The 15,953-nt window shown below is 37.3% G+C and overlaps 1 protein-coding gene across 1 annotated transcript; it reads right to left on the bottom strand.

Annotated features, from left to right (window-relative positions):
* Positions 1–1,273: 1,273 nt before the first annotated feature.
* On the bottom strand, positions 1,274–6,204 carry LOC133794342 (tRNAse Z TRZ4, mitochondrial-like). Its single transcript, XM_062231558.1, has 12 exons — positions 5,890–6,204; positions 5,394–5,483; positions 4,817–4,861; positions 4,633–4,687; positions 4,483–4,523; positions 4,014–4,352; positions 3,638–3,903; positions 3,409–3,532; positions 3,225–3,275; positions 2,460–2,863; positions 1,881–2,373; positions 1,274–1,776 (listed from the first exon to the last, which is right to left on the bottom strand). The coding sequence occupies exons 1-12, from the start codon at positions 6,022–6,024 to the stop codon at positions 1,501–1,503; spliced, it is 2,319 nt and encodes a 772-aa protein (XP_062087542.1). The 5' UTR covers positions 6,025–6,204; the 3' UTR covers positions 1,274–1,500.
* Positions 6,205–15,953: the final 9,749 nt, after the last annotated feature.

Raw genomic sequence — 15,953 nt, 5'->3', positions numbered from 1 at the left:
ATGGAAAAAAATTTGCATTTGATCATATTAATGACTAATTTTGACCTATAATGGGTTTAGAAAATATCAAGAAAGAAAAGAATAATTCTTGGATGTGTTTATTGGTTCACATCTAATAATTTTAGGTTTATTCGATTCGATTCAATTATTTATTAAATATTGGATTTTTACAACTGATCAAATTTAATTAACTTGTCTCCATCGATCTAATTATCTATTGGATTAGATCAGTTTTATCCATTGAATATATCCGCTTGATTATGTATTTGATGAGATTGAATCCATCTAATATTTTTTAATATTTATTTAACTTAATTTGATCAAATAATTCATAATATTATAAATAGAACGACTAATTTGTTCAAAATAATACAAAACTATATAAATACAACATAAATTATAAGCATAATCTTAAATAAATATATTTTTAAAATATATATATAATTGGATCGGTTTAGTTTTATTAAATTTTTGCATATATCATCTAACAACTTATCTAATCCAATTTAAATCTTCAAAATATAATTAAATCTAATCATAATTGAATATCTGACAATGAATTGTAATTGAATCGATCTGGAATATTTTTTTTGCACATGCCTAATAACTTCTTTTAAGACACCCCAAACATTTATTGTGTCCAATAAAATTTAATCAAGAAGAGATAAGACATATATTTCTATAAAAATAAGAAAAACGTCATGTAAGAAAACGACTTTAACATATTTCGTTAATTACATACTATTTAATTCTATTGTTATGTTTTACTTACAAAAGATGAGCTGTTTTGGACCAATCGTTTAGTTCATTCCAAAGACAAGAAAAGTATACGTTTTCAGCTTTTGAATAATTATATAGTCATTTTTCTTTTCTTTTTTTTTTAAAAAAAAGCTTTAACCTGACAATGCGTGGACTATGCTCTCAACACACACTACAACAACAACAACAACTAGAAATAAAAAGGTACAATAAAACACAATAATAGTATGAATTAAAATGGTGGTGGGGCTAATTAATAATATTGTGATAGAATACGTCCACAGTCACCAAATTTGCTCCAAAACAGAAGCTTCGTATATGGGAAACACAGGCAAATCTGTTATGTCAAATGTCAAATGCGAAGCACGTGTTTACGCATGCACGCGTGTCTCATCAAATACTGGAATTATTATTATTGTATGTTTCTTTTACCTGTGCTTTCCCCACTCAACATCATAAGCACACAAATATATTTTTATCATAATTATATGAGATTACTATATTGAAGAAACAATGTCAACTCAACTAGGATTATTCGGTCAATTTTTTTTACAAATTAATTCACTATATATAATTATAGTGAATCCCCTCAAAGAATATTACAATGACACTACAAATTACACAAGAGTAAGGAAAAAAATAACTACTTTCTTTGTCAACTTATTCCATACGGGAAAAAAAAAAGAATTAGTAGATAAATCAAACTATAGTGAGATGAAGAGGAAACCGAATTACATTACACTACAGAGCCATCTCGTTTCTAAAAAGCATCTTCAGATATGGAAGTACTCTTGGGAGCACAGGCAAATCTGCTAAGTTGACGCTCATCATGTCAAATGCGATGCACGTGTTGTGCATGTGTGTCTCATCAAATACTGGAATTTTGGGATATCTTTGGCTGAAATGGGTGAGAATTATTCTATAAGCTTCAGCAGAGTTGCCCACTTCAATGGCTTCTTTTGTTGTGCTGTGCTTTTTTTTCTTTGCCTCCTCTAACATTCCATCCTCAAATGTTGCCTGCAAAAATCATGGAAACAAACGAGTGCGGTTACAATCAGAGTTGCCAAGATCAAGCTAGCATGGGAATTTATTTTTGTGAAAAGTATTATGCAAGTACTTGCCTCATGTATAAGAATAGTAGCACGATGAGATGCTTCTCTCAATTCTTGACAGGGCCTAGTGTCGCCAGAATAGACAATCTTCCATCCTGGAATGGCTTTTCCGACACTATTAGTTCTCTCAGCTGCCTTCAACACAACACCGAATGCCTGTGTGCAATGAACAACAGGAAAACTAATCAAGGCCTCCAAACCAGCATCACCGAGCATTTTCTTTAAGCTCTTTATTTCTGTGACATTGTCAACTGAATCTTTTGTGGTGTGCTCACAGTCAAGAAAAATCATGTCCAAGTCTTCAAGTGTTTGGTATGCATCTAAAAATCTCTTAAGCTGTCTCGGTCCTACAACAAGTATTGGTTCATGAGGCACTTCTTTCAATAATTCACATCGATGGGCAAGTATTCTTGCCAAGCCTGCATGGTGATCAGCATGAATGTGGGAAATCCAAATGCACCTCAGACCTCTCACCGCATCATCAGCATCATAAGCACCATATCTGTGGACCATAACCACTATAGGTTAGTACATGGAATAAAAGTGTTATCATACTAGTATGCATTTGAATAATATGCTCGAGTTTACCTTCGTTTAAGCTGTCCTAAGGTTCCTTCACCACAATCTAAAAGCAAACCCCCTTTTGAGAAAAGATTGATATGGATAGAGCTGACATTCCGATATTTTGATGGCTGAGATGATCCAGTCCCAAGAAAGACAACCTCCAAGTCCTCTCTTCCTATATTTTCCAGACAGCTAGGAAGAGTATTGTCATGCAACCACGGCCCTTCAACACTAAACTTAACATCTTGAGCAGAACTTAATTCTCCTGTTGCTCCGGTGGATGCATGCCACAACTGACTAACATTTTGGGCGGCAACTACAATGTCTGGAATCTCAGAATGTAATTCATCAATAATTTCTGTGGGTACCAACAAACTTGGTACACAAGATTTATCCAATCCGTGCTTACTATGAGGTAGCAAAACGAACTGTTCTACAAAAAACAGAGGAAGTAGACTATTATTCAACAAAATAACCCTAGAATACTCCTGTACTTTTGCCAGTTTTCAGATCAATATTTCATATATCCATTGCGTGAATGTTTAATGTCAAGTAGTATGTCGTTAACTTCATCACATAATAAATTTACAGTGAATTTTAAAGGAAATTTGAAATCTACAAGTTTTCAATAATGAAATTGAAAAGTTTGGGGAGTTGTCAAATGAAATTAAATAAATGAGTTATAGTGAATATAAATATGTCCAAATATTATATTCCAAAAACAGAACACTCTGCTAAGCAGACAGATACAGAATAAATTACTAGCTAAGTTTAAGTAGCCATTCATACCTTCTGAAGATTTTCAGCAGCAATGCTTTCACACAGCTTTAGATCAGAATCCTGGTAGAATAAATTATATTACAAGTGGATTGGTTTAAAACTTGTAAAATAACTATCACTCCTAATGTACGTGTTTTTTTCTTAAAATAAAAATAAAAATGAAGGTCCAATTGAAACATTTTGACTGACAAACCTCACTTGAAACAATGGAGTTTGATGAACAAAGATCTGGACTTGAAAAGAACTGGGGACATAAATAATTAAGCCTTGCTGTAATTCTTGCACTTGATTTGAGAATTGGAATTCTCACATTCTTCCTGTCAACAGCAGAGAGAATGAGATGGGCACTTAAATAACATTCCCGTGATTTACTATTATTTTTTCAAGAAAAGAAGAAGAAAACACACGCCAAACTAGCAAACCTTTCATGTCCAGCCATTATATGCTGTGCTGAACCAAATCTCTTCATCCAATTCTGGTAGTCCGGACTGCTAACTACAGATGCGGGACTCAAATGTATAATACAACTCACCAACTTAGAACTCTCAGGTGAACCTGAGAAATCTCCAAAATAATTATTGAAATACTCTGTGGACAACAGCTGTTTCAAATGAGATTCCTTTGGGCAGTCTACAAGAAGTACAATGGGACCAGGAAGAGAGGATCCCATTACATCACTTGGATGAACCTAAACAGATTTTGGAGATTAAAAAAAAAAAAACTTACTTTCCATAACAGATAGGAGATACATTCAGCATTGACTAAGCACTAAAGCTTCATTATATTTCTATAACCCACCATGATATCTTGGCAGTCCGACTTTACTGATTCTCCTTTACAAAGTCGACCACGCTTTGGCCCAACTCCAACACCCAAAGCCAGGGCTTTTTCATCGTCAAATTTCCCCTTGATTTCAGGTAATTCACAAACATATACTACAGACATATCACCAGGCTTTCCTCCTGAAAGAGTTGGTTGTAAAACAATAGCTGATATTTTTACGACCCCATTATTCATAAGAACAATGGAGCCAAGTGAGGCTTCAAAGCTCTCTGTATGAATCATAACAGCGTTTGGGATGAAAGACCTTATTGCATCAACTAAGTAATTCAGATCTGATGGGCCCCATACACAAACCTTCAAAATATGAGAAACTACAATTTAAAATATTAAATAAAAAATAGAGAATATTTGTATCAATCTTCAATTAAATTAAAAACAGATAAAGAAGTTGAAGAGATAGACAACAAGCCACTTCGACACTCACCGACAATCCTTCACCAACACCAGCCAAAGTCAAAAGCAAACCTGCAATGCATGCAGAGGATTTTAGAAGACAGCAATAATCACCCTTCAAATGACCATTAAGTGTAGTAAAAGCTCCAAACACACACAGCTGGAAAATTGAGAAACAAACCTGGAAGACCACCTGCAGTCTCAGAGCATACACGAGAGAGAAATATGTGATCTATCTGAAAAAACATCATGACCACCAATAAGCTTTCCCAACAATATAAGTGACCCTCTTGATTTGACAAATAAATTTCGAGACATAATTTTGGAACTGAATGATTGGGTATATTTCTTTAAATAACTCACACCTTAGACAACTTGATCTTTTGCTCTGTGCAAAACCGTTGTAAACCCTGCAACAAGATTCATATGTTAAGAGCCCGCAGAAAACAAATGGGAGAAGATAATCTGCTCCACACACAAAAAAAAAAATGCTGTAAAATATATTTAAGTCATATGCTCCACAAAATAACTACCCCAAGCATTTCTTAATATTTTCTCCACAAGCTTCAAACGCTATAAGAACAAAATGATTTTTTCTTTTTTGATAAAAAGAGCAAGATGAATTGATATAGATGGTATTGTACAAATGCGCTCGTCACCCATTGAATCTTCCAATGAAGTTTACAGATCCAGTATTAAGGAAAAAAAATTTGATGACATAGCCCCTCAAGTTTCAAACAATTTTTTTTACAATTGAAGATTATTAGAAGCCTTAAATAACTGCAGTAGAAATTCTTTTATTTAGATTAAGTAGATATTTGACATAATCCAATGCTGCATTTTTACCAAATACAACACAATAGACGCGGCAAGGGTTACCTACAAAGTAATGAGATCAGTTTACATGAATGATTCCTTAACAAATATGTCTAGAAGATTTACCTCTCCCGCATTAAAGATAATTCTCACACTGTCAAAGAAAAGCAACACCGAAGGTGATGTATCTTGGGTGTCCATTCCAGTCCCCAGTATCTACATACAACAAGTAAAGACGACATTAAAATCCAATCTTGTAAATAACTCGAAGTGTTCATTACTCAAGCGCTTATAGTAACTGCTAGTGCTAACATTGTCCTCCAAGCTAAATCCAAAAAAACCATTATCTTTCTCAAATAACAACATAACGACAAATTTACATCCTTTTCAGTCTATCAAAGTCAAGAAACGTTACAGGAAAACTCAATTCGATTCACGAATCAATCAGCGTCTTTTCAACTAACAATGAAGGAGGAAGAATATTGAACAACTCGAATTCGCAAAACGCATAACTGTAACACGAGAAACCTATCAATTCATCCTCAAACTACTTGATAGTTAATCGCAAATATCAAAAGCACCCAATAAAGGAACACTGCATACATGAAAACCCAAAATATACCTGCAAATAACTAGTGGTGTTTGAAGGATTGAGCTTGGGCGTTTCCAAGTGCGGAGTCTTCTTGGGCTTATCGTCCTTGTCCCGTCCATCAGCCCTTCTCTTGTTGAACCCAGAAGACCCATTCTTCCCTTTCATTGGCCTTCTCTTTCGCGGCTTTTCCTCTTTCTGAAAGTGCTTATGTTTCTCCGGCCAGGGCCACGAGGAGGGTGGGGATTGAAACGTGGTCGTCTTTGAGAAGAAGATAGATAAGGAAAGAGCAGCATGCGTTGGGTTTATGAAGCGAAGAAAAAGAGAGTGGATTTAAGGAGGTGGAGGGAAGAGTAGGCGGAGGACGTTAGTGATATTTAAAAATATAAAAATCTAAACTTAAAAAAAAAAAGTTGTTTCTTGTCTCTTCTAAGGTTTTTGAATGAATTAAATAATATACTTTTTACAAAATTCAAAGCAATGTTTTCGAAAATTAATATATAATTATTTTTGTTTCAGTTAATTAAAAATCTTAGAAAAAAGAAACAACAATAATATTAAAAAATGAGGTTGTTTTGATTTTATTAAATATAATATATATTTTATATAATTACAGTAAATATATTTTAGTGATATTGACAATAAATTTAATTAAAATTATGTTCCAACTATATTTTTATTGATTAATACGTGGTAGTACTTTGTTATTAACAAGAGGGGTTTAATCTTATAATAAAATTTCTTAAAGTATTATTGAAAAGACTAATTACTTTTCACTAATATAATTCAAAGAGCGAGTTTGTTATATCTATTTTAAAGCTCAAATTTTAATATTAAAAAAACCTAATTAAAGTTCAAAATTTATTCAATATATAAAAGATGTGTACTTAAGTTTTTTTTTTAATAATTTTTTTCCTTAACTTTAATCGAATATTTTAAATATTTAACATAGTATATTTTTAAAATCAATTAAAAATATATGTTTATTAATTATATTAATATAAATTTAAATATTATAAAATGTCATTATTATACAAATATTTAATATAAAGACTACATATTTAATAATTATATTAATACAAATTCAAATTCAAATATTATAAAATATCATTATTATAATAATATATAATACAAAAGTAGATATTTAATGATTATATTAATATAAATTTAAATATTATAATATATAATCCTAATTTTTATAAAATTTCAGTAGAATAAATATTTACTAATTATATTAATATGAATTTAAATATTATAAAATATTATTATTATAATAATATTTAGTACTAGATATTTAATAATTATATAAATTTAAATTTAAATGTTATAAAATACCATTATAATAAGAGTTTATAATACATAATCTTAATTTTTATTATAAAGAAATTAATGAAATGGGCATTTTTAAACGTATAAAATTAAGGATGTTACCCAATTTAATTCATATTGCCTTGCTCATAATACATTTAATTTACACTAAGTGTGGATTTCATATTTTGGATTCAATCCAATCCGGACAACAACTCATTTCATATAATACAATCTAATTAGTAAAAGTGTAGATTAGATTAGTTATTTTTTTAATATTAAATTATTTTATAACTCACTAAAGAAGAACGATATGTGAACCAAAATATTAAGCCACGTGACATCCTAATTATTTTTAAAATAGTAGATCCCACTAGAAATAAATTTGATTGGGTAAATAAAACACTACTACGTCACTTGATATAATGTTTTGGTGCATAATTTTAGTGCATCTATCATTACTCCTCACTAAAATACATTTTTTTATCACATCACCAAATTAATAAATCATTTAAATATTGAAAATAAAATAATCATTTTAATCTAAATCTCCAACAACAAAATAAGCAAGCTTCAATAACACATATATCTGCTTTTGTGTCTGGATTTTTACAAGCGCCAAGATTTGTATAATAAAGTGCGTTGACTTTTTTTTTCAACTTACGCAGAGTAATAAATGAAGAGTTATTTTGTGTATAAAACCATAAGTGGAATATTTATTGTGAATAATGAACCATAAATAGAGAAATAAATACAGTAATAATTGTAAAAGATACAATTTTATAGTGGTTCAGTCTCAAAAAGATGATCTACGTCCACTTTAGTCAGTTATATTTATGATGAACTTTGAGCCAGCATGAACAGTTACATTGAGTTTTTGATTCTGTTCTTGAGGTAGTTACAACAATGGAAAGTGAAAGCTCTCTTGATTCTGTTCTTGAGTTTTTGACTCACTAACCAACCTGTTTTACATATGTAGTATTTATAGCCGCAAAAATGGGAAGAGCTGACGGTGGCAAGTATTTTCCTAATCCGGCTAATTTATGAGACACTTGAATGAGTATCCAATTTCTATACTCTTCGGATATGACAATCCAGTATGTCATTTGTGTAGAGAGGTTGGTTACAGATTTTGGTGCTGAAACCAGCTAGCATTGATGGTTACCAAAAACCAGCGAGGGCCACCAATGGCTGGCTAGGGCCATCGTGATGGGGGACTAGCGAGGAGCCCCTCAACCTTGAGTTGACGAAGGCCTGGTGTGAATGGCAATAAAGCCTAAACGATTGAGGGTCGATTGACTCGTGTTGACAAAGTAGACTCTTGTTGATGAAGTGTTGGATATTTTGAATGAAAAAAGCAATTGAGATTTTTTGTCCCACATTGGTTGCAAAATGTTTTACTCCTTTTCCAAGGGCTATATAATGGAGTCTAGTCTTGTTGTTTAAAACACATCAAAATTCCTTCTTTAAGGTATATAATCATATTGAATTATATTTATATTATGATTTTAGTAAGAAAAGCACATCGAAATTTGATTTGAAAGTGATTGTAAGAAAAACATATAACTAAAATCATAATATAAATATAAAATCACAATATAAATATAAAATCATAAAATAAATATAATTCACTATGATTATATACCTTAAAGAATGAATTTTGATGTGTTTTAAACAACAAGGCTATACTCCATTATATAGCCCTTGGAAAAGGAGTAAAACATTTTGTAACCAATGTGGGACAAAAAATCTCAATTGCTTTTTTCATTCAAAATATCCAACAATCCCCCACATGAAGGAAAAATCTGACTCAAGAAAAACCAACAAAAGAAATAGACCTAGGTGATAGAGTTCAACGATAGAAATCTGCATAGGATAGGTAGGTATTACCCTTTGAACCTTCCCTTGGGTAAGTATATTTACTTTACTGGCTGATCAGTAGACGCGATGTCTTTGAACTGTTCTGCCGTTCGTGTAAACGATGATATACCACACACAGGAATCTTTCCTGACATATATTGGTTCTCAAGATTATGTTCGTTTTGGCCCTGGACATTTCCCTAGTTCTGCAAGAGATATTCTAGGAATTGAGCCCTTATTCAATCCCTATAAAAGCGGCCCACCTCCTCTCTCACATAGGTGATTTTCTTAATTAAGAGTAACCCGTATTACTCTGCTCGACGTTTCGACGCATAAGAAATCATTAAAAGCATAGCTTAACCTTTTCCTTACGGTTATCACTGTTTCATCATAGGAATGGACAATGAGGATAACCCCCACAGTGATCCAACATAGTCTTTACAGTTTTAGTTGTCCCTTTGAACCTAGATCTTGGGATCTCCAGTCAACTAGGTGGGGTGTCTAGTATATTGAATTTATTCATTCATGGGCCTTAGACCCATTCCCCTCAATGATTTTTCAACCAACTCTCTATTTAACCCTTTGGTTAGTGGATCCACGATATTATCCTTTGACTTCACATAGTCAATCGAGATAACTCCAGTTGAGAGTAGTTGTCTAATGGTATTGTGTCTACGACGTATATGTCTAGACTTACCATTATACATATTATTATGCGTCCTACCAATTGCAGATTGACTATCGCAATGTAAGCCAATAGCTGGCACTGGTTTAGGCCATTTTGGAATATCTTCTAAAATTGACGAAGCCATTCAGCTTCTTCGCCACACTTGTCTAAGGCAATAAACTCAGATTCCATCGTGGATCTAGCTATTACCGTTTGTTTAGAAGATTTCCATGATACAACTACACCACCGAGTGTGAACACATATCCACTCATAGATTTTAAATCTTTCATGTCAAATTTCTAGTTCAACATACTCTTGATAGATTTGATCATCTTATCACTGCTTCCAACAATGAGCATGTCATTTATGTAAAGACAAAAAATGACATAGTGATTATCTGTTTCTTTAACATAAATACATTTTATCGTATTCATTGATTTTGAAGCCATTTGCCAACATAGTTTGGTCAAATTTCTCATGTCATTGTGTTTGGTGCTTGCCTTAAACCATATAAGGATTTCACCAATTTACATACTTTTCTTTCTTGACCTGGGGAGGAAAACCCATTGGGTTGTTCCATATAAATTTCTTCATTTAAATCCCCATTTTAGAAAAGCAGTTTTCACATCCATTTGATGTACTTCAAGATTGCGTAACGCAACAATAACAAGTATCATCCTAATGGAATTTATTCTTGTCACAGGAGAATAAGTGTCATAGTAATCAAGGCCTTCACGTTGCTTATAACCTTTAATTACAAGTCGTGCCTTATACTTATCGTTTAAGTTGATTCTCAACTTCGGTCTTATGGAGAACAAATTTCTCTATAGCCTTGTTTTTGCTTTTTAGCAAATACACATAGCAATATTTAGTGCTATCATCAACAAAAGTAATAAGATACTTATTGTCTCCCCTTGTTTAAACAAATTTAAAAATTACATACATCGCTATGTATTATTTTTAAGGGTTCATTATTCCTTTCAATCGTTTTGAAGGATGACCTTGTTAGTTTTGCTTTAACACAGGTTTCACACTTATGATTTTGAATCAATGTGGAATTTTGGTATGTGATTCAAGTTAATTAATCTACACAAAGTGTCATAATTTAACATGTCCTACTCTACCATGCCAAACATAGGAAGACTCAAGCAAGTAAAAAGAAGCGTTATTAACTTTATTGATAATTGGTTTAACAACCATTACACTGAGTTTAAACAACCCATCAGTTACATAACCCCTTCCCACATACATTCCACTTTTAGACAAAACAACTTTGTCTGACTCAAAAACCATACGAAATCCATGCTTGTTCAGCATGGATCACCTCTTCGACTTCCTCCATCGGCTCTATTGCTTTCTCGATTCCCACTCTTGGGTCGAGTTCGTCAAAGTATGCCTCCTGAGCACCCCTAGTTTCTGGCAATACTTCCGCCAAAGGAATGGCAGCAAACGTCTCTCGGACCGTGTAGACGGCTCGGACGGAGACGTTATAACAGCTCCGTGCACTTCTTTGGTCTCCTCGGAGGGTGCCAATACGCCCATCGTCGCAGGGAAACTTCAAGCATAAGTGACGTATCGAGGTTATGGCCCCACAATCGATCAGGACCGGTCGGCCTAAGATGGCATTATACGTCGTGGGGCAGTCGACCACCACGAATGTGCTATGCTTGAAGGCACAAGCGTCGCTTTCTCCTCTGAGGGTGATTGGAAGTTGAATTTTGCCTAATGGCATGAGTGCGTCCCCATTGAAACCTTGAAGCTGGATGGGGCATGGGGCCAGGTCCGTCTCGGTCAATCCGATCGCGTGGAAGGCCGCTTTGAAGAGGATGTTCACGGAGCTTCCGTTATCGATCAGGATCCGTGAGACCTTCTTATTGGCAATCTGGGCTTCCACCACGAGGGGATCGTTGTGGGGGAAGTGCACATGTCGAGCATCGTCCTCCGTGAAGGTGATGGGAAGATCCATCATTCGGGGACGCTGAGCAGGTGATTGGACCAAGGCGCACATCTCCTCGGCGTGCTCTAACTCCCTCAAGTACCTCTTCTGGGAGTTGCGGGTGCTTCCGGCAAGGTGTGGTCCTCCGGAAATGGTGGCGACGTGTCCGTCAACGGGTGGCGGAGCAAGGCCGGGCAGATATGGGTTGCCTGGTCCTGGAGCCAACAAGGCAATGGGCGCCGGAGCAGGTGGAGGAGGAAGTGCTGGGAACTGAGACCCGGGAGCTTGGGGGTGACCGGCTCCAGGAGCGCTAGCGGCCCCCCTCTGTCCCGGGGAATATGCAGCTCCGTGAACTACCCCCTGTCCGGGATAGATTATGGGTATTCTCACCCACTGACCGAGGTGTCCCGCTCTTGCCAGGGACTCGATCTCATCCTTCAGCTGAAGGCACTCATTCGTGGTGTGCCCCACGTCTCCGTGGAACTCACACCTCTTATTGGAGTCTCGCGGACGCCTTCCTCCGTGAGACACTTTCGGGGGCTTCCTGTAGTTGACCATATTACAGGTCGCCCGATAGACATTCTCTCGCGAGTCTATCAAACTGGTATATTCCGTGAACTTGGGCTCATAGTCCTTTCGGGGTTTCTTTGAATGGTCTCCCCGGTTGGAGTTTCTTCCGCTTCGTTTGCTCCGCGATTGGCTCAAACTTCGTTCCGGGGCTTCCGCTTGCGGCTGCGGCATGCTAGGAGCGATACTACATCCGGTTTGTACTGCTCCATACCCAGAGAAATGGGTTTGACCCGGCGTCTGAGCAGACGCGGAAGGCCCATACACACTCGGAGTGAATCGGGCTCCTGGAAGCGTGAGGGCTGGTGCGGGAGCTTGCGAAGCAAAGCTCGGCGCAGTCACGGAAGGGGTTGGAGCCGGGGGAACTCCAAAGGCTTGCTGGTAGGCATCCTCAAGGTTGATGATTCCCTGAGCTTTTGACATGAATTCGGACAGGGTTTCTGCCCGTCTCCTTTGCATTTCCCCCCATAGCAGGGAGCCGACAGTAAGGCCCGATTGAAGGGCGATCAGCTTCATGTCATCGCTGACCTTGGTTTTTGCAGCAGCTTCCATCATTCTCTGAATGAAAGCTTTGAGGTTCTCAGTGGGTTGCTGCTTGATGTTGGTTAAGGAACCAACCTCCATGTCGTGGTCGCGGGCGGCAATAAACTGCCTCCTAAACGCGGACTGTAGCTCCTTCCAACTGTGGATTGATCCGGGAGCTAATCTTTTCCACCAGTCCTCCGCGGACTTGGTAAGGGTGAGTGAGAAGCACATGCATTTGGCGTCCTCACTGACGCGCGCCACTTGCATCATTTTATTGTATTTAGCTAGGTGGGTACGCGGGTCTGTCCTCCCATCATATAATTCTATGTGAGGCATTTTGAAGTTATCCGGGAGGGACGTTTCCGCGATCCTCCTAATACATGGTTCCGGGTCTTCCTCCTCAGAATCTGACAGGGCCCCACTTTGCTTCCGGACCAGCTTGGTCAAGGCAGCAATCTGTTCCTCGAGCCTCTTCGTATCACTTTCCGGGAGGTCACGTCCCCGGAGCTTGTCATTAATATGATTTCGGAGGTCATCTCCGCGAGGCCGGGCTTTTTCCCCTTTGGCTTTCTCATACTTGGCCTCCAACCTTCTTCTTAGATCCACTGTGGACCAGCTATCTTCGGAGTGCGAGTTCGCAGCCCGACCTTCCTGATTGACGGAATCACTGGGGCGGTTGTTCCTTCCCCTAGGCCTGGGTGCCTTAGCACCGGGCCCTTTAGGCACAGAGTGCCCCCTTGGGGCTGAAGGGCGTCTGGGCTTAGGAGCGCCAGAGACCTTCTGCGCGCGGGGGGGGCAGTCGGCCTAGTGATTCACGCCTGTAGGAGGTGCAGGGGCGTCAGCGCGCACAGGCTCTCCAACTTTTTCTTTGCCCTTGTTAGGGGCGGCTTTGGATGGTCCAGCAGCGGCTGGATCCGGCATGGGGGCATCAGCACCACCTCGAACAGAGGTATCCTCGTCCGAGTCGCCTAGATCTCCGAACTTACTTTGGAGGCGTTCCATCATGCGTTGCATTCTTTCGGAGACGCGCTCCTGCTTAGCAAGCTTGGCCTTAGTGGCCACCAGTTCTTCGGCTACTTGGACCAGTTCTGGGTCCTTCTCATAGTAGCAGCCGTCCTTGTAATAACCGTCTTGGACATACTCTTCTTCGTCTTCTAAGTATGTTGTATCTTCGGTACTGACCTGATCCTGGCGGGATGTCGGGTCTTCACCTCGGTAGTCTAAGGGTTCGCTTTGCACCACATCTTCCATCACGGTATCGGGGTTGACCGTAGCATTTTTGTCAACAGCGGATTTTCGCGTAGTCACCATCTCTTTAGTACGAAGTGAATACAAAAAACGTACACAGAAAAAGAGCTGACTAACAACTTCCTACAGCTCTCAATGAAAGCACCAAAATGTTTACCGAGTTTTTCGGAAACGAATAACTAACAGAATAATAAAAAGACAAGAACTGTAGAAATACTGAAATGTAACCAAACAAACAGTGTTTTTACGTGGTTCAGTCGTTAACAAGCCCTAGTCCACGAGTCGATGTTATTATACTTGGAAAAGGTTACAATAAGATGGCTGGTGCATAAGAACTTCACACACTCCCAATGTTTCTCTCGGGTTCTCTTGAAGAAGATGAAGCTAGAGAGATTTTTGTAGAGTTTTTGCTATGTGATCTCTCGGTCCCCCCCTTCTTGTAAAATAAAAGGGGCCTTTATAGCTAGGGTTTCGGATTAGGGTTTTTCTCCACGTACATGAGTCTTAATTACACCAGCCATAAATAGGGGATACAATTACTGTAGTCGCATGGCTACAAGACTCTATGTGGGTATATTTACGTGAAAGTATGGGGAACACACAAAGTCAGCCGTCTTTTCCAAGTTGTCAGCGGAACAGTAGGCGAAAAGGTACCTTTAGGCGTGCTGGGATGTGTGCGGCTTTGTCCTGACGGGCGTGTCAGGCGGGATCCTGTGTCAGACGGATATCATTCCAAATATGCCTTCTCCCGGACTCGACAGTTCGGTTTTGTTCTGTGCGAGGCACGGAACTGTTTCCGCGGAGACCACTTGAAGGGCCTCTCCTGGAAGGGGCCTCCCCGAGGGGTATCCTTCGGGAGTCCGGGAGAGTCAACGAGTTTCCGTGTTGTGCTTGCTTGGAAGAGTAATCCGGATATCAAACAGGGGAGGCGAAGCCTTTCTGTCCATCCGCGAGCTCTGGTCACCTACCGTGAAAGACATCGATAATTCTGCTTCCCCGAAGTCATCAATCTAAACGCTATCCGGAAATCTGGATAACATATAGATATAGAAATATCACTAATAGACATATTCAAATATTATATTTAAACAATAATCTGTTTTAAGATTGTAAGAAAAACATATAACTAAAATCATAATATAAATATAATTCAATATGATTATATACCTTAAAGAAGGAATTTTGATGTGTTTTAAACAACAAGGCTAGACTCCATTATATAGCCCTTGGAAAATGAGTAAAACATTTTGCAACCAATGTGGGACAAAAAATCTCAATTGCTTTTTTCATTCAAAATATCAAACATGAAGTTCGCTTTTATCTAAGTGTTGTGGGATTGATGAAGGTCATTCCCTTGGCGAGTGACGGTGATTGCGGTGTCTCGCCACTTCATTTCTTATTTTGACACATCATCAGCTATGTGGGCACCGCGTGGTATAACAAAGTGTAATTAAGTTATTTTGTATTAATATAAGAAAACAAAATAACAATGTAAATTTTCCTTTTAGATTTTTTAATCCAATCCACATAAGTGCTAATATCCCACTTTGTGAATTTGATTGGATTAAATCGTGCAAATCGTTCAAATTGGATACATTTTGAATACCACTTAAAATAATAGACACATGCAATAGTTCAAGAGTAAATATACATTTTCTACAATTATTTAACAATTAAAAAAGAAAGATGCTTTAACTTGACAATGCAAGGACTATACTCACAACTCAGACTACAACAACCAAAAAGGTGCAATTAAACACAATAATAGAATTAAGATGGTGGAGCTAATTAATAATATTAGAATAATGTTACACATATAAGAGTTACACACATTTACGCATGCGTGAGTCGAATTTTATGATACCTTTGGCTAAGAATAATTATTGTATGCTTCTTAAGAAGTGCTATTCCACTAAACATCATTCGTAACCTCTTTTGCAATGCACACAAATGTACTTTTAGCATAATTACATAAGATTAATACA

This window comes from Humulus lupulus, chromosome 8 (assembly GCF_963169125.1).
Source record: "Humulus lupulus chromosome 8, drHumLupu1.1, whole genome shotgun sequence".
NCBI lineage: Eukaryota > Viridiplantae > Streptophyta > Magnoliopsida > Rosales > Cannabaceae > Humulus > Humulus lupulus.
Note: the sequence above shows the minus strand (reverse complement) of the source record. Positions and strands in the feature narration are given on the sequence as shown.

Excerpts from the sequence above, each read along its gene's own strand:
- LOC133794342 (XM_062231558.1), bottom strand. The coding sequence starts at position 6,024 with ATGAAAGGGAAGAATGGGTCTTCTGGGTTCAACAAGAGAAGGGCTGAT. Across the intron at positions 4,862-5,393 it reads TTATCTTTAATGCGGGAGAG|GGTTTACAACGGTTTTGCAC; the intron begins GTAAATCTTCTA and ends ATCTTGTTGCAG. Across the intron at positions 2,864-3,224 it reads CTGCTGAAAATCTTCAGAAG|TTCGTTTTGCTACCTCATAG; the intron begins GTATGAATGGCT and ends TTTGTAGAACAG.